At 43.5% G+C, this 18,018-nt stretch overlaps 1 protein-coding gene across 3 annotated transcripts in view; it reads left to right on the forward strand.

Moving 5' to 3' along the window:
* The window catches only part of ATRN (attractin), a 427,246-nt gene that overhangs the window by 185,142 nt on the left and 224,086 nt on the right, over positions 1–18,018 (forward strand). For all 3 annotated transcript variants that reach the window (XM_032765826.2, XM_032765825.2, XM_032765827.2), the window contains exon 25: positions 8,378–8,439. In XM_032765826.2, the coding sequence (XP_032621717.1) occupies positions 8,378–8,439 (62 nt within the window). The remainder of the gene's footprint in view (positions 1–8,377; positions 8,440–18,018) is intronic.

Genomic DNA, 18,018 nt, shown 5'->3' on the forward strand with positions numbered 1-18,018 from the left:
GTATAGGGTGCTTCTGACATAGGTGCCCTGATCTCAGACACTCTGCGGGCAGATGTAACCGCCACCAGGAATCCAATCTTCCAGGAGAGAAGAAGAGTGCAGGAAGCCAAAGGTTTGAAGGGAGGCCCCATGAGCCTCGACAGCACGAGATTCAAATCCCAGGGAGGGACAGGATACCAGACATGAGGGTGAAGACGCTCCAGACCTTTCAAGAGCTGGGCCGTCATGTCATGAGCGAAGACTGACCTGCCTTGGAACGGTGGATGGAAAGCTGATATAGTATCTAAGTGGACCCTGATCAATGACTGGGACAAGCCCTGAAGTTTGAGGTGCAGAAGATAATCCAGGATCATCTGCAGTGAGGCTTGCTGAGCCCGGAGGTGCCAATCCAAAGCCCAGCATGAATATCTTTTCCACTTTGCCAGATAAGTTGCTCTGGTAGAAGGCTTTCTGCTACTGAGGAAGACCTGTTACACCAGATGGAGTATTCCCGGTCTTCTGCATTCAGCCATGCAGCAGCCATGCTGTCAGATGCAGGTTCGGGTGCAGAAAACTGCCATGGTCCTGGAACAGCAGGTCTGGACAGAAAGGGAGCTGCAGCGGCGCGGCTACCGAAAGGTCCAGCAGTGAGCCGAACCAGCGCTGGTGAGGCCACTCGGGGGGCTATCAGGATAACTTTTGCCCTCTTCTGTTTGATTGTCATGAGGACTCTGTGGATCAACGGTACCGGCGGAAAGGCGTACATCAGGGCCCCTGACCACGGGTGCAGGAAAGCAGCTGACAAGGAATCTCTGTCCATTCCCCGGAGTGAACAGAACAACATGGCATTTCCTGTTCTGGCAGAATGCAAGCAAGTCCCCCTGGGCAGTTCCCCACTTTCGGAAGATCATAGTGGAGCTACCACTCATGGCTAGACAAAAAGGTCCTGCTGAGGCAATCTGTCAGCACATTTTTGGTTCCAGGCAGGTGCATGGCTATCAGATGAATGGCATGCCCCACACTCAGATCCCAAAGGCCAAGAGCCCCTTGGCAAAGGGCAAACAACTTGGCTTCGCACTGCCGGTTGATGTAATAAATGGCAATGGTATTGTCCATGAAGACCTGCACCACCTTGCCCCTCAGGCTGAAAACTGCAAGGTGCAACCAGTACCCAATGGTCCAAGGTGACTCGGGACCAGGCCGAACGAAGAGGATTGAGGAAAGAGCGGGGTGGATCCTGGAAAGTGACTGGGACATTGCTCTCAATTGCACCCTCAAAATGAGTGCTTGTGGCCCCTGGGGTGATTTGCCAAGCCAGGTTGCACAGATGAGTGGGAGGAAGAAGGATGGCGGTGGTTGAAACTAACATCTCCATCTCTTCTCCTTGCAGATCCTGGGCAAGACTGCTAAGGCCTAGTTGGTGGGGGCTGCTGGAACTGTTTTCTCGCAGGCCATGGTGAACACATGCCCAATGAGAAAAGGGAGAGGCCTGCAGTCTGAAGCCAGACTTCACGCCTCATAACCACTGCCAACACTACTACCCCAGCCACAAAGTCAGCCACGTCCCATGCTATCTGGAGGGAGCACCAAGCTGCTGTAATGCCCTCCTCTACAAAGGTGCCAAATTCCTGGGCCAAGCACTGCGGGAGAGACTCCTTGAATTTATGGAGGGCGTCCCATAAATTACAATTCTATTTCCCTAGGAGGGCCTGATGGTTCGCCACTAGTACGGACTGGCAGTTGAATAATGTTTTCTTCCAAACAGATTCAGTCTTTTGGCCTCTTCATTTTTGGGTTTAAGCTGGTATGGCCTTGTTTATCTTTTTCATTGGCCGCAGAGACCACCAGTGAGTCCGGGGAGGGCCAGGACAAAATTTTTTTTCTCTTCAGCCCTTTTGAGGTGGGAGGGATGAATGAGGGGGTTTGTCAGAGGGTCATGGCAATCTTGAGGACACTGTCATAGAACTGGTAGTGCGACATGGGCCGGGGTAGAGGCTGACAGGACAGTAAACAAGGTGTTCACCTACTCAACCATTTTCTCCACCTCCAGGCCCACGGTCTTGGCCACACAACGAAGCAGGGCATATTGTTCTTTAAAATCATCCAGTGGGGTTGCTCTTGAAGGTCCCACAACCGCCTCATCTGGGAACAATGATTGTACGTGTAGGGGAGGCCCCAGGGCATCTTCCCTCACAGGGAAGGTTTAAGGGTGGGCACAGTTTCCTCTGTCTCGACCTCCAAGCATGCCTCATTCACTGAGTTCGGTGCTATCGGTGCCTCCAGCTGTTGCTCTGAGGTGGCGGCCAATGAGCAGTATGAAGGGAGATTCACTATAACTGTCACTCCCCCCACGTGCTGGCCGTGCTTCCAAGTCGGTGCTGTTGACATCCATGCAGCCTTGGGTACCCATTCGCACTGGTGCAGGCCAGGCGAGGGGCTGAACTATGCTTCCGTGCCGGAGAAATCCCCTTCCGGTGAGCACAATGGGGCCGTCAATGCCTGGCTTCGTTTGCTGACTGTCGCTGTCAGAGAGCGGTGCTCAGAGCAAGGGGATTGGTGGAGGTATTGAGGACACTGGTGCTGGTGCCGGGGGGAGTGGAGATACGATGGGGAGCACTCCAACGAGGCAGGTGGCTGGGACCTGCACTGGGAGGACAACCAACAGAAGGGTGAACAGTACTGGTAGTATGGTGATCTAGGTGATCCTCATTGAGATGGCAGGGACCACGATCGCAGTGCCGATGACCGAGGGCAAGCCACAGAGGGTCTGGACTCCTGCGGCGTGGAAGTGGAGATTGCTCCTTCCTTTTGGGGGATCAGCAGCACTCCACTGCCCCCTGGGGGATCTTGGAGGCTGGCTTTCCCTCTTGGGGAGCCTTTGCCAGTTTCTGAGGCACGTGCTGCATCGACGGTGTGGGTGAAGGCCTTTGCTCTCTCAGCGCCGGGGGGAGCTTGTTGGTGCAGTTGGGTTTAGGTCCCTTGCTGCTCCCAGGAGTTGGTGTAATTTTCAAGGGGCTAAGGGTCCTGACTAGGGAGGCACGAACTTTTGGTCTAGAGTGGCAAGTAGGCCCCTTGCCCGATGACACATGGCCCTTCTTGCCTGGTGCTGGTGAACCATGCTTCCTAGCCTTTTTGGGCACTACCGACAGGGAATGGTGCCAGGTGTACACAGCGCACCGAGGTACTCAGCAAGTCCTGTCAGGATGGCACAGAAGTCAGACCAAGGGCGGACTCCATGAGGCGAGCTCATAATTGAATATCCTGCTCCTTCTGCATGTGGGGTTGAAAGGTTTTACAAATTTGACACTTACCTCCACTTTGTGATTCCCCTAAGACCTTGAAGCAGCTGCTATGGGGGTCACTTACAGGCATAGGCCTGTTACAGTCCACGCAGGGCTTAAACCCAGGAGACTGGAGCATGCCCAGCCTGGGGCAAAGTCCCCACTGGGACCCTAGCTGCTAACTACACTTAACAACTGTTTATAGTAGTTAGTGTTAAGAAAACTATTTACAAGGCCCTAAGGCTCCAAGTGAGTAAGATGAAAACCACTAGCTCATGCAGTGCAAGGAAAAGCGCTCCCACTAACCACCACAGGTGGTAAGAAGGAACTGAGGGGGCATGGGGTCAGTGGCGCCTGATCCGTAGGTCATGGCACCTACCCAGGAGCGTAGCACTGAATGAGTGCCACTGTCAACCCTACAGATACCACTGAGGCAAAAATATCCAATGACTGTGCACATGGGCGCACACACTGCTAGACTGGAATCGACAAGAGCAGGCACGTGAAGAGCTTTATTTATAGCCTTTATTACTCAAAATTAAATAAGAATGTAAACATAAGCTAAATAAATATGTTTATAATAGTGTTTACAAAGTCTAAATGAACTGATTTCAGTTTAGAGATTGGTTTTCACTCTATCAGTTACAATCTCGGTAAATCAGTATTTGGACATAGTTATTCTAGTCTTATTAAACTAACTTTAATTCTCTCCAATACTGAGGTGCTAATTGTGATACCAGCCCACAACTAAAGATGCTTAGTCTTGTGCAGTGCTGATTTGCATCAATCTAAATCTATAAAATGATCCACGACCATTAAACTAAAAGTGATTCTAAAGTTAGAAATACCAGCTATTACTTAAATACTGAAATTTCAGTTCAAAATTGCCGTCCTAGAAAGCATTTCATCGCCAAGCCCTTTCCTTATGTGCACTCACAAAATCCACTTAATGATTCAAAGCTATTTCAAATGTCTTATGAAATTCAGCAGTAGGGGTGACCACATGTCACTTATAGTCTCATTTTACTATAATCAAATGAAAGGTACACTCTTTAATTTTTAGCTTATATATCATTAAAATCCAGTTTCCATATAACTGAAAAGCAGTTTTATGTGATACTGCACATCACTGAGTTTTCAAAAAATGTGATCGTTTGTATGCTTTCTTTCAGCTATCTTCTCACTATATGGAAACAGATTCCTAGTAGTGCTGTGTTGAACTACTGTGGGGAATGGTCTGGTCTCATTGCTCTTAACCATTTATTAATAATACAAAATTATTCTTAGGCAGCTACAGTGACACTAGTTTGTGAAGGACCACAGGTCATGACTCCATAGTTAAGATTGAGTTCCATTTTGCACATATAACCTCTTTGTTTCACATGGGAAAATACTGTACAGTGAATCCTCCCCAAAAGTACAGCACTTACTTTTTTAAAGCACAGTGTAACCGGGCGTGACTCACCCCTGCAGCGCCTCCTACTGGTTACTTCCGGGAATTAGCTCAAACTGCAGCTGGAGCGCCCTCTGCAGGCTGGTGATCCGCCTTCCGGCTTCCGCTACTGGCCCCGTGTCCCTCCCTGGACCCCGGTGCTCCTTCTATGTGGGTTTCTGCCCCCTGGCAGTAACCCCTTTCTCTTAGGGGTTTCCCCCTCCTGGAAACCCCCCCACTCTATCCCCACTTTGGCTCAGGGTCTTGGCAACTGCCCAGTCATTAGCTAGCCCCACACTCTGGGGCAGACTGCAGTATTAGCCTCTCATCATCGGCAAAGTGGTTTGGACCTGCTGCCTTGGCCTACCCCTGGGTTGCGCCCTGCAACCCCAATACCTCCTAGCCTACTCCTAGGTCGCAGCCTGGGGCTTTCCAGGCAGGAGCTCCCCGGCTCCGCTGCCTTCCCCAGCCCTGCTTCACCCTGGGTACCTTGTCTGGTCCCTTGCAGCAGCCAGGCCCTTCTCCCTCTGAACGCAGAGAGAGACTTCCTGGGCTCCTGGCTTCTCTGCCCTTATATAAGGGCCTGTGGCTCAGTTTGGGGCATGGCCCCAGCTGCAGCCACTTCCCCCAATCAGCCCAGCCTAAAAGGCTGCTTTCTCCAGCTCTGGCCCCTTCCCTGGGCTGTTTTTAACCCCTTCAGGGCTGGAGCAGGGATCCACCCTGCTACACACAGAATGAATTTTCTAACCATTTATAAGGAGATTTTTTTAATTAGTGTGAGTTAACATTAATCAAAAACTGGATCCATTAAGAATTTTTACATCTCACTTTTTGTTTTTCCTGAATGAGTTTAATTAAAATATAACACAGACACTTCAACCTTTCCATATAGTTAAACCTTAATTAAATCTTGAGTACAGGCTGTATTCAAAGAAATTAGGCTGTACTTGAGCAAAGTTATAAATTTTTGTTGTATTTAATTATGATGATAATAGGCTACAGAGGGGGTCATGTGAAGAGCACAAGGTGTTTTTAACTTGTGAGAAGTAAATTATAGAAGTCATCTTAGACTTTTTACCCTTTTACAAGATGCAAACTCCCCTGTTACGTCCTTCCAAGATACAAGCTCTGCCAAATCAAGAAGAAACCACACTTACGAGGTCACTTATGCACCAGAGGAAACTGACTTTTCTGTGTTACCTAGAACTTATCCATCTTTTCATTTTCACTTTAATTCTTTATTCAGACTTCTGTCTCCGGCAATCCTTTTCTAGTCATGGCTTAGAGATGAGTTCCTTGATTCTGTTATCACAGGTGCTTTACAGTTTTGGTATGCACATAAGCATCTCAATTTTTTTTCTGGGATCCATCCTGCACTGAAATGTCAGCAGCTTGTTTTTAATCTATAAATCCCACTTTGGTCTATTTTAAAAGAAGGTCTAGGCCCATAGTCATTTGTCCTCCGCTGTATTTAAGAGGTTCTTACCACTAGTTTAATTTTGTTTACTTGTATTTCAGTTGCATTGGCTTTGACTTCCAGCATGCAGTAGCCTGATAACGATTCTTTCAGGAGGATTGTTTGCCTGTCCAGTTTCTTTTTCTGCTTCTAGATTCCTTGTTCTATACAAGATTTTAGTTAAAAAAATTAGTTTGATCATATTCTCTTAATATAGGTCATATTGTGAATGTATGACTGTACAACGTTACCTCTGATATCAGAGGGGTAGCTGTGTTAGTCTGGATCAGCAACGAGTCCGGTGGCACCTTAAAGACTAAAAGATGTATTGGAGCATAAGCTTTCGTGGGTGAATACCCACTTTGTCAGATGCATGTAATGTGGGATTACCTCTAATGTTTCAGTATCTTAGACAGACAAGGTGGCTGAGGTAACATCTTTATTGGACCAACTTCTGTTGGTGAGAGAGACCAGCATTTTTGCTTACACAGAAGAAGAAGAAGATCAGTGTGTAAACTTAAAAGTTTCTCTATCTCACGAACAGAAGTTGGTCCAATAAAGATATGAGCTCGGCCACCTTGTTTCTCCAATATCCTGGACCAACATGACTAAAACACTACTGCATACATCTGTATCTTAGGCATTACATAACATAACACTACATAACAGGTATCTTAGATAATCTCACTTCCTGATTCTATAATATATCAGGAGCTTGAAATTATTTGATTTGTTTGAAATTATTAATTTCTATCTTGGTATTAGTTTTAAAGAAAACATAGATTTAGCCCTCTGATTAAAATGTGAAGTGCTGTAAGTGCATCTCCATACATTTTCTGTCCTTTTTTTAACTGGAAAACTCAAGTAGACTGTTGGGGCAGTGCATTAAAATTAAATTTAAAATACAGCTTGCTGAATCTTCCCATCACATATAGGCAGTAGGGTTGAAAGAATGGAATCACACAATCTGCAGCTTTCAGTGCTGTTGGGTATAAGCTTTCCAGCAAAACAGAAAGTATACCATTATGCACTCCAAAGGAGATTATAGTGTATAAAGATCATTTCAGCATATTTGTAAATAAATAGTTCTGGCCTGCTACTGTGTCAGATGTAATATAATATAGATATTTAAAGCAAATATAGCAACACAGTGTTGCTGGAAAAAATAATAAACCAATGGTAATTTTTCGGGTATTCATAATATTCAACCTGTGGCTAACAGTGAGAATAGGTAAAAATTATTACCAGTATTTCTATGATGTGTCATTTAATGGGAAAATAGAAACAATGCTTTGAGACAGACTCCATAAAAATGAAAAGCTTTGCTGTATAAACTGCTGGTTTCCATTTAGTGTTGGAAAAAGTTTTGATTGTTCACGAAAGAGTTAATTTCCTGTTGTGGTGCTAGGATTGATAGTCAGAGGAAATAGGAGGTACCTGGAAAGAGTTTGTGCAATATTAGCAATCACAAGTTGCCTTTCTGTTGGTTTGCCTTCCCTTTGCTTTGTTGTTTTTAACCAGACTCTCTAATCTCTCCTTTTGCCTCTAACCACCTCCCAATTTCCTGTCCCTTTCTTCCTTCTGTTTTGTGTCCAAAAAATTGGTTGTTTTTCACTTTTCAGTTTGAGTGGCTTGCAGGAAAGTGGGTTAAAATGAATGCCATAGTTGTTTTTACAGTATCTATTATCTTCTGTGTTTCATGCCTTTTTGCTGCTCTTGGTGTAAGTTCCTTATTCAAGAAGATCTTACTTTAAGAGTTATTTCAGTGAGGCCAAGGAATTCTGCTTACTTTTGAACTTTTTAGTATTTATTGGTTAATATGTCTGCAGTAATTCAAAATATTCAACTTTAGCTGTATGCTGCTTCTTATTTGTGAGTATTGTGATCATTTCGGATTTGGAGCTTTTCAAAGATGTTTACCATGTTCTTTTGCCTCATTTACCAAAGTGATATATTCCTGGATTGTAACTGGAAAAGCTGAATTATTTGTTTTGTTTTTAAAAAGAAATTTGGATGAAGCCTTTCAAACCTTAATCTGAGGTCTGTTGCTTCTTCCTCGGAATACTACTTAATATTTGTTTTAAAAAAAATCAACATGGTGTACATTTTGAAGAAAATGAAGCAGTATTTCATAGAAATTGTTGATCCCAGCAGCAGTGTAATGATGAATTCTGGATATAAATTATCTGCCAGTGAAGTAACAGGAAAATATTTGCTTTTGTTTTACAGATTGCTTTCTCACAGCACAGCAACTTTATGGACCTGGTACAGTTCTTTGTGACATTTTTCAGGTACTTTTCATTTTAGGCAGAAAAATATTTCAACTGTTTTAAGCAAGCTCCTTTTATCAATACACTGATTTATAGTTTATTAAAGTTAAACCATCATCTTTATCTAACATTTAATTCTAGTGAATCGAAAGTACTACTATTAACATTGAAAATATTTTTTCTTTGTAAGGTTAAATTAGAGAAATTGGCTACACATCAGTGCAAGCGCACGCCATCCTCTGAATAAAATGAGCCCTTATCGTCAGTGTGAAACAGGTTCATGATGCCATAAGAATGGAAGCAACAGAAATAAAATAATAATCTATTTCCTCTTCCATTCTTCCCATGTTCTTATTAAGAACACCCTTTAGAAGTCTCCAGAAGTGATGAAAATTGAATCCTTAGGATTTCATAAACTGATGTGCTGGACTTCCTAATTGTAAGGACTGTTAATATTTCCTAATCATAATAATACTGTATATAAGCTACTTAAGTAGCACTTTCAAGTAAACATTTCAAAGTGCCTTATGAACATTAAAGCCTCACAGTCCTTTGGTGAAGTAGGTAAGGATTATACATGTTTTACTCATGAGTAAACACGTACAGAAATGGTATCTTGCCTGAGCTTTTACTGACATTCAGTGGCAGAAGAGGTCATAAAACCTAAGAGCACTGATTTGGCATTTCATGAAGATCATTTATCGCGGCTCCTATATCAAACTTTTTTCGTAGTGTGGACTACATCTTAAAATAGTGCTGTGAGGACACTTTACAGTGGATGCTTATTTACAGCAACACCTTGTAAGAGTGACGACTGCTTTTGAGCAACATTTCCCCTGGGAACACTTTCTCTGCTGTGAATTGTTGACACTCCCCATAACAGCAACAGTCGCTTCGGTACAATGTAGCCAAAGGGCACTGATCAGTTCTTACTAATAAGCATCTACTGTATATGGTTTACTTCCTGTCTCATTCATGTTGATATGGAGTAAAATCTTGTTCCCACTGAAGTAAATGAGAGTTCTTCTTCAAGTAGCGTTCTTGGTGGTGCTCCACTTCAGATACACATATGCCTCTCAAGCCCTTGATTGGAGATTTCCTGTTAGTAGCATCTGTTCAACCTATGCATGCACACTATACAACTTTGTGCCACGCTCCCAGGGCATATAGGGCTGCGCGGGCAAATCACCCTCAGTTCCTTCCCTCCAACCTCTGCCTGAGACTGAGCTCTAGTATGACTGCCTTGTGTGTGCCTCAGTGTGTTTTGTAGTTTAGTTCAGCGTGTCTAGTTAGTGTTAGTGGTTAGAATAAAATCAGTTAGGTATGATAAGTTTCATTTTTTTCTCCCCCCACTCCTCCTTTTTTTTTCTCCTCCCCCATTTTTTTTTGGTGAGCTTATTTGGTCTGGCTGGGTATGCCTGGCTCACAAGGTTTCAAAAGCTGATTCTCTTGTTGTGTGACTATCCCAATCAGCAACAGCCACTCTAAATGTATCCATTGTGTGGGAGAGTCTCTTATCTCCCAAAAGTGTAACTTTTGCCTGGCTCTAAAATCTAGAGCTCAGAAGAACTGGGAGACCAAACTGTAGCTGCTGCTGATGGAACACTCCCTTTGACCTCCTTCCGAGTCTGGTCAACAGACCCCGCACCTTCCACCTTTCCTTCCCCTGCCATTCATCTGTCTCCAGATGGTGACGCTTTGGCTAAGATCTTCTCTAGAAGGGAGAAGATCTGAGGATTTAGGGAAGGTTCCAAAGCAGAGGAGCTCAGTCGTCCACCACAAGGAGAGAGCTCCCAAGAAGTTCTGATCTCCTGCTAGGTTTATAGTGTTGGAGGCCTCAGTCTCTCAGCTTGGTACTTTCAAGTTGGAAGACTCTCTTCCTCTAGTACCAGTGGAGGAGACCCCAGAGCACATCAGAGAAACATAACACTGGCAGAGCCCAGTACCATCTGCCTCCAGATCAGCATCATCTATTTTAGACTTTACCAGTGGTGCCTTCCCACTTGGCACCCTCAATAATGATAAAATCAAAGCACACCCCTTTGGCCCCAATACTTACGTACTCCAAAGGTATGTTACTGCCCAAGTCAACTGATGTGTCAGTACTGACCCGCTCGGAGCCTCAGAAATTCATTTACTCCATGGACTTGTCAGTGTTAGATGAGCTGGAGTCCCCACTGCTTAATGGTACCGAATGACACTGAGTACCAAGATCGCAGTCTCTAGATTACCTGTGCTTCCTGCTACTGCAGAACTCTCCACCCTTCTTTACTTGCCCCCACCCCCTCTCCCACTTTGGACGACATTGAGGAAGATAAAGGAAACCTTCAATCAGCCTCCTCCTTATCTGTGTGGGATTCCCCTCTGCATCATTACAGAAACTCATATTCTAACAAAAAGACCCTCAGCCACATGAGGGATGGTGGAATCAGTCCTGGGTATCAGCCCCTCTCCCCTATGGGCCTCTCCAATGATCTTACTGGGATCCTTGGGCAGCTTATTGACAGCAGTTTTCCAGACCTCTGGCTCCGCTGCACAGGAAGCTAGGGTCACAAATTCCCCTCTTTTTTCTTCATCTCCAGACAAGACAGTCATGCCTCTACCATCATTGATGACTGATGATTTTCATCAATTCCAGGACCTTGTGAAGAGAGTGGCAAACACCCTCCAGATTCTTCTTGAGCAGGTTAAAGATTCACATCACAAGCTCTTGAACATTTTCCAAAGGGTGACAGCCACCTGGGTTGTGGTATCAGTTAATGAAGCACTCTTGGATCCTGCAGAGGCTGTGTGGCAAACTCTTGCCATCATACAGCTGACTGGTAAATGGGCAGATAAGAAATGTTACCTTCAGGGACTCAGAATTTTTGTTTCCCTACCCCCACCTAATTTCCTGGTGGTGGGTGCTGTAAACTGTCATCTTCAAAACAGCAATCTTGATGTGCTGGTTGAGGGCTCAACTCCTTCCCCACCTTTAATTTGAAAGCTGCTACTTTCTGCATACCTTCCCGCTTTTGGAGACTGCCTTTTCCACTTATAACAAGACTAGTGGCGTATTACAACAGACAAGTGGATCATGGAGGTTATAATTTTATATCTCATCTGCAACCACACCGCACTTCCCTGTTCCACTTTAGAGAGCCTTCTCATGAGATTATGCTGAGTCAAGAAGTACATTCTCTCCTTTGTTTAGAACCATTTCCACCCCCACACAGGTGGAAAGTAGTTTACTCAAAGTATTTTCTTATGTCAAAGAAGGACAGAGAGTGGAGACCAATCTTCAGTCTAAGATAACTGAACAAATTGTTAGTCTCAGAAGTTCTGGATTGTGACTGTGGCAGATCTAACCCCTTCTAAATAGACAAGAGATTGGTTTTTGGCCCTCAAACTGCAGGATGGTTATTTCCATATAGCAATATGTCCTGTGCAGAGGAGATTCCTGCACTTCACCATGGGCCAGGATCATTTTCATTACTGAGTATTTCCCTTCTGCCTCTCTTTTGGCCCCAGTGGTGTTCTCAAAGGCTTTAGTAATAGTGCTGGCTTATCTTTGTTGAGAAGCAATTGTAGTCTTCCTGTATCTCAATGATTGGCTACTCAAGGGCTGATCTTTTGAAGCAGTACTAAATTCCACTCATACAGCTCTCTACCTTCCAGGACTTGGGTCTCCAACTAAACACAAAGTAGTCCAAGTCAGCCCCTGTACAGAGAATACAATTCATAGGAACATACTTGAATAGTTGGCAGCCACTTGCTATGATACAACTGGTGCTTTGCCTCCCCAGAGAACTGTAGCACACTGTACCAGATCACAAATAGCTTCTAAGTGTTACTCAAAAACATTCCAGTGTCTGAAACACACAGAGCTGCTAGATAGGCTTCAGTGCATATTTTATCTAAACACTTTGCCTTGGTCCATGCCATCAGATCTGACTCAGCACTTGGTTCTGTTGTTCTGGCTTAAGTCTTGGACTTGATTCTGAAGCTCCCTCTTTCCTGTGAGGATACTGCTCAAGAGTCACCTAAAGTGGAGCACCCCTAGTGACACTACTTGAAGAAGAAGAAGAAGAAAAGATTACTCACCTTTTGCAGTAACTGGTTCTTTGAGATGTTCTCCTGTGGGTGCTCCAATACCTATTCTCCTTCCTCTCTGCTTCAGACTGTCCTTGTTGGATGTTGGGATTGAGAAGGAACTGAGGATCGTTCACCTGTGCAGCCCTCTGTACCCTGGGAGAGTGGCACAAGGTTGTATAGAGTGCATGTGCGGCCTGAACAGACACTGCTAATGGAAAATCTGATCAAGGGCTGAAGAGGTGCATATGCATCCGAAGTAGAGCACCTATAAGGATGCATAATGATAGGGAAAATAGAATCCCCCTTCTAAAATCTCCTTTCTAATCTGACAGGGAGTTTTTGCAAAGGCCCTTAACTGATGTTAGGTCCTTGTCTGAACCATTGTAACTTCCTCAAAACTTGTTTATCTGATCATAAGGGCCTCCAGGGTTGCTTTGGGCAACTATAGTGTGGCAACAATTTGCTTGCTCAAAGTAACCGCAAGTAGGGGTAAAAGAACAATCAAGCTCACATGACTGTCAAAAGAACATCAACAGGAAAATGTACAAAAGTTACTTACTGAATTGCAATATTAATGCCATATAGGGAAAAGTATCAGTTATGTTTTGCAGTGTTAGCGATTTAATTACCAAATAAGACTGTATCAATGTATGATGTTTTGCGGTTTTAATCTTTATAAGCTCAGTAAAATTTGTAACATGTAAAGCAGCTTAACCCTTGCTAGGGTGACTCGCTGTCTCTCCCTGTGTGCACACTTGTACTGTGATATATCAATAAAGGTGCCTCAGGCCATCTGATCAAAGATCAATAGGATAGTGGTCTTTTCCATGACAATATCTTGAACCACAGTTACTGCAGAAGGTAAGAAATTACTGCACATTGAAATCAGTGGGGCCAGGATTTCACCTATGTGATGTATGTTGCAGCTGTAATTGCTTATATAGAAAAGTATTATTAGGAATGTCTTTGGCTGTCTCTTAATGCATTTTAGTTGCTGGACTGAGCACCATATGGTCAGTCAGCACTCTGCAGACTCCCAGCAAATGCTTTACTGATCATCAGTGGTCCATGGACCAGTGCTTGAGGTCCCCAGGTCTAAATGATAAAGTAAAATAGTATTCCTCTGATGCTATCATATTAATAGAAGCAGACTTTAAAAAAGAAGAAACAAACATGAAATATATGCTAACACAAACCTACAATTTAAAAATAAAATTAAGAGAGTAGGTTGAATTGGACAGTTGATGGTGGTGATTTTTCTATAACTCTCCTAGAAGATGATACCGTAACATTTTAATAAAAACTTAACATGCCAGAAGAATAAGACTATCCAAGTTCACAATAGTGCTGTTTATCAATGTTTTCCATCCATCCATCATGTATTCATTCTCTAAGTGTAGCAGTGACTATTAGTCTTCTTTCACACTATAAATTCATAGATTCATAGACTCTAGGACTGGAAGGGACCTCGAGAGGTCATCGAGTCCAATCCCCTGCCCTCATGACAGGATCAAATACTGTGTAGACCATCCCTGAGACACATTTATCTAACCTACTCTTAAATATCTCCAGAGATGGAGATTCCACAACCTCCCTAGGCAATTTATTCCAGTGTCCAACCACCCTGACAGTTAGGAACTTTTTCCTAATGTCCAACCTAAATCTCCCTTGCTGCAGTTTAAGCCCATTGCTTCTTGTTCTATCATTAGAGGCTAAGGTGAACAAGTTTTCTCCCTCCTCCTCATGACACCCTTTTAGATACCTGAAAACTGCTATTATGTCCCCTCTCAGTCTTCTCTTTTCCAAACTAAATAAACCCAATTCTTTCAGCCTTCCTTCATAGGTCATGTTCTCAAGACCTTTAATCATTCTTGTTGCTCTTCTCTGGACCCTCTCCAATTTCTCCACATCTTTCTTGAAATGCGGTGCCCAGAACTGGACACAATACTCCAGTTGAGGCCTAACCAGCGCAGAGTAGAGCGGAAGAATGACTTCTCGTGTCTTGTTTACAACACACCTGTTAATGCATCCCAGAATCACGTTTGCTTTTTTTGCAACAGTATCACACTGTTGACTCATATTTAGCTTGTGGTCCACTATGACCCCTAGATCTCTTTCTGCCATACTCTTTCCTAGACAGTCTCTTCCCATTCTGTATGTGTGAAACTGATTGTTCCTTCCTAAGTGGAGCACTTTGCATTTGTCTTTATTGAACTTCATCCGGTTTACCTCAGACCATTTCTCCAATTTGTCCAGATCATTTTGAATTTTGACCCTGTCCTCCAAAGCAGTTGCAATCCCTCCCAGTTTGGTATCGTCCGCAAACTTAATAAGCGTACTTTCTATGCCAACATCTAAGTCGTTGATGAAGATATTGAACAGAGCCGGTCCCAAAACAGACCCCTGCAGAACCCCACTTGTTATACCTTTCCAGCAGGATTGGGAGCCATTAATAACTACTCTCTGAGTACGGTTATCCAGCCAGTTATGCACCCACCTTATAGTAGCCCCATCTAAATTGTATTTGCCTAGTTTATCGATAAGGATATCATGCGAGACCGTATCAAATGCCTTACTAAAGTCTAGGTATACCACATCCACCGCTTCTCCCTTATCCACAAGACTCGTTATCCTATCAAAGAAAGCTATCAGATTGGTTTGACACGATTTGTTCTTTACAAATCCATGCTGGCTATTCCCTATCACCTTACCACCTTCCAAGTGTTTGCAGATGATTTCTTTAATTACTTGCTCCATTATCTTCCCTGGCACAGAAGTTAAACTAACTGGTCTGTAGTTTCCTGGGTTGTTTTTATTTCCCTTTTTATAGATGGGCACTATATTTGCCCTTTTCCAGTCTTCTGGAATCTCTCCCGTCTCCCATGACTTTCCAAAGATAATAGCTAGAGGCTCAGATACCTCCTCTATTAACTCCTTGAGTATTCTAGGATGCATTTCATCAGGCCCTGGTGACTTGCAGGCATCTAACTTTTCTAAGTGATTTTTAACTTGCTCTTTTTTTATTTTATCTTCTAAACCTACCCCCTTCCCATAAGCATTCACTATGTTAGACATTCCTTCAGACTTCTCAGTGAAGACCGAAACAAAGAAGTCATTAAGCATCTCTGCCATTTCCAAGTTTCCTGTTACTGTTTCTCCCTCCTCACTGAGCAGTGGGCCTACCCTGTCCTTGGTCTTCCTCTTGGTTCTAATGTATTGATAAAAAGTCTTCTTGTTTCCCTTTATTCCCATAGCTAGTTTGAGCTCATTTTGTGCCTTTGCCTTTCTAATCTTGCCCCTGCATTCCTGTGTTATTTGCCTATATTCATCCTTTGTAATCTGACCTAGTTTCCATTTTTTATATGACTCTTTTTTTATTTTGTAGGTCATGCAAGATCTCGTGGTTAAGCCAAGGTGGTCTTTTGCCACATTTTCTATCTTTCCTACCCAGCGGAATAGCTTGCTTCACAATCCATATAGCATAGTTTATCAGGGTTGGAAGGGACCTCAGAAGATCACCAAGTCCAACCCCCTGCTCAAAGCAGGACCGCTCCTCAACTAAGTCCCCAAATGGCCCCTCAAAGATTGAACTCACAGCCTTGGGTTTAGCAGGCCAATGCTCAAACCACTGAGCTATCTCTCCCCATTCAACTGCATTAGAACAGTATGATTCATATTTGCTGTTTAGAGTTCAACTGCATTGAGATTTGTCTTGTTTTTGAAATTCCATGATGGAATGTTAGTCATGGTTCCATAATTAAGGTTGCAACCAGGCTCCATGATAAAAAAGTCTTATTTTTAGCCCCTTATAACTTGGTTTAGCAAAATAGAATTGATATGAAAATTTCCTGACTGATTTTTAAGGCGAAGGAGATTTTTTCTGCCAAGTCTGAAGAAAATTATTAAAACTGTATTTGAACTACAAGCCATTTAAAAAATGGGAAAAAAACACCCTAACTTTGAAATTTTGATGAATGTCTAACATTTCTTTGAATGCCATTGGCACACACAGAAAAATCTTATTTCACTCCTTCAGATTTCCCATATAGTTGATCCTCCCTTGAAATTTAATGCACAGATTGTATTTTTTGTCATCTCTTTGAAGGTTCTGCATAGTTATTCCCTGGTCTACATCAGCAGCCATATCTCATCCTATTGCCTCCCCTGGTATTCCAATTATGCCAGTCACAGTGTTCAGTTTGTCTTGTTTTGCATACAACTGTCTTTGTGGCGTTTTCCGTGCAAACCCCATAGGTAGAATGCCCTTCTTTTTCAACAAATCATCATCCTCTCTTCAGTAAAATCCTTTCTAAAAGCTCTCTCCTCCAGGGCTGTTAAAAAGAGACAGAGTTGTCTATTGGATAGAGTACTAACTGGGTACCAGGACATCTGAGTGTCACAGTTTCAGGGCAACTGCACCTGTATTCCCTCTCTGTGGTCCCTTGAAGGCACCCACTATTAGGCTTCCAGCTCTGAATTCTCATCTTTCTTGAGTGGAGATCTGCATCTCACTCCCACCTGACATGGGGATCTTTAAGGTTGCACAGTTCCCTGCTTGCACTGTGATATCCCCAGCAAGCCAGAGTGCCTAGAAGACCAACATCTGTGCTTTGCTTTCTTTCCAGAGGCCCATGATCAGTGTATTACCACAGTTAAAATTTATCACACAGCTCTTTCTAAGCAAGCACATTTATTATTAAGGTGAAAGCAGTACAAAGAAAACATATTAACAACAACAGAGGAACCTACACACATGCTAAAAAGTTTTCCAGAGGTCACCCCCAGTTCCAACTCCAGGCTCTTGAAGGTGTCAATTCTTCAAAACCACAGTTGGGTTTTCTTTGTAGTTACAGGTTCATAACCATCTCAGATTCAGAACCCAGGCTGGGCAGTTCAGCCATTTCTTTATACGGTTGGGACGTTTGATCTCCAGTCTCCAGGAACAGATAAATCATCAGAAAGTGACCCATTCTTCAGGGCATAGCTTCAAAAGGCTGGATTTTTGTATATCTGCAGTGAAGAATTTGCATTTAACCTCCCCCTAGGTATTTCCCAGGAAATCCAGTTCACAGCATTGTCCAAAAAGTACCACCTTCTCTGCAAATTGTTCAATATAGTCCTATATTAAAGACCTCACATCACATCTCCCCCTCCCCCCCGACAGGTTACTTGCAGGCCCAGCCCACAATAATTCATAAACGTTGCATTTACAATGGACCCAAAAGATACTTAAGCTTAATTCAATGTGGTCTCCCAAGGATATCCAGGAAATTGCCATATCAACCACACTGGGTCTGTTCCCAGCTCTGCCATTGACCTGTTATGTGACCTTGGTCAGATAATTTCTCCTGTTTCCCCTGCTCTGTGCTGCTGTTTATCATCCCGTCCTGTCCTGTCTTGTTGATTTTGATTGTAAGCTCATCAGGGCAGGGATTCTCTCTTGTGAGTATGTACACTGCCATGTACAGTGGCGCAATATCTGGACTGGGGCCTCTAGGTGCTGCTGTAGCACAGATTATAAACGTT

Source organism: Chelonoidis abingdonii, chromosome 5 (assembly GCF_003597395.2).
Source record: "Chelonoidis abingdonii isolate Lonesome George chromosome 5, CheloAbing_2.0, whole genome shotgun sequence".
NCBI classification, from domain to species: domain Eukaryota; kingdom Metazoa; phylum Chordata; order Testudines; family Testudinidae; genus Chelonoidis; species Chelonoidis abingdonii.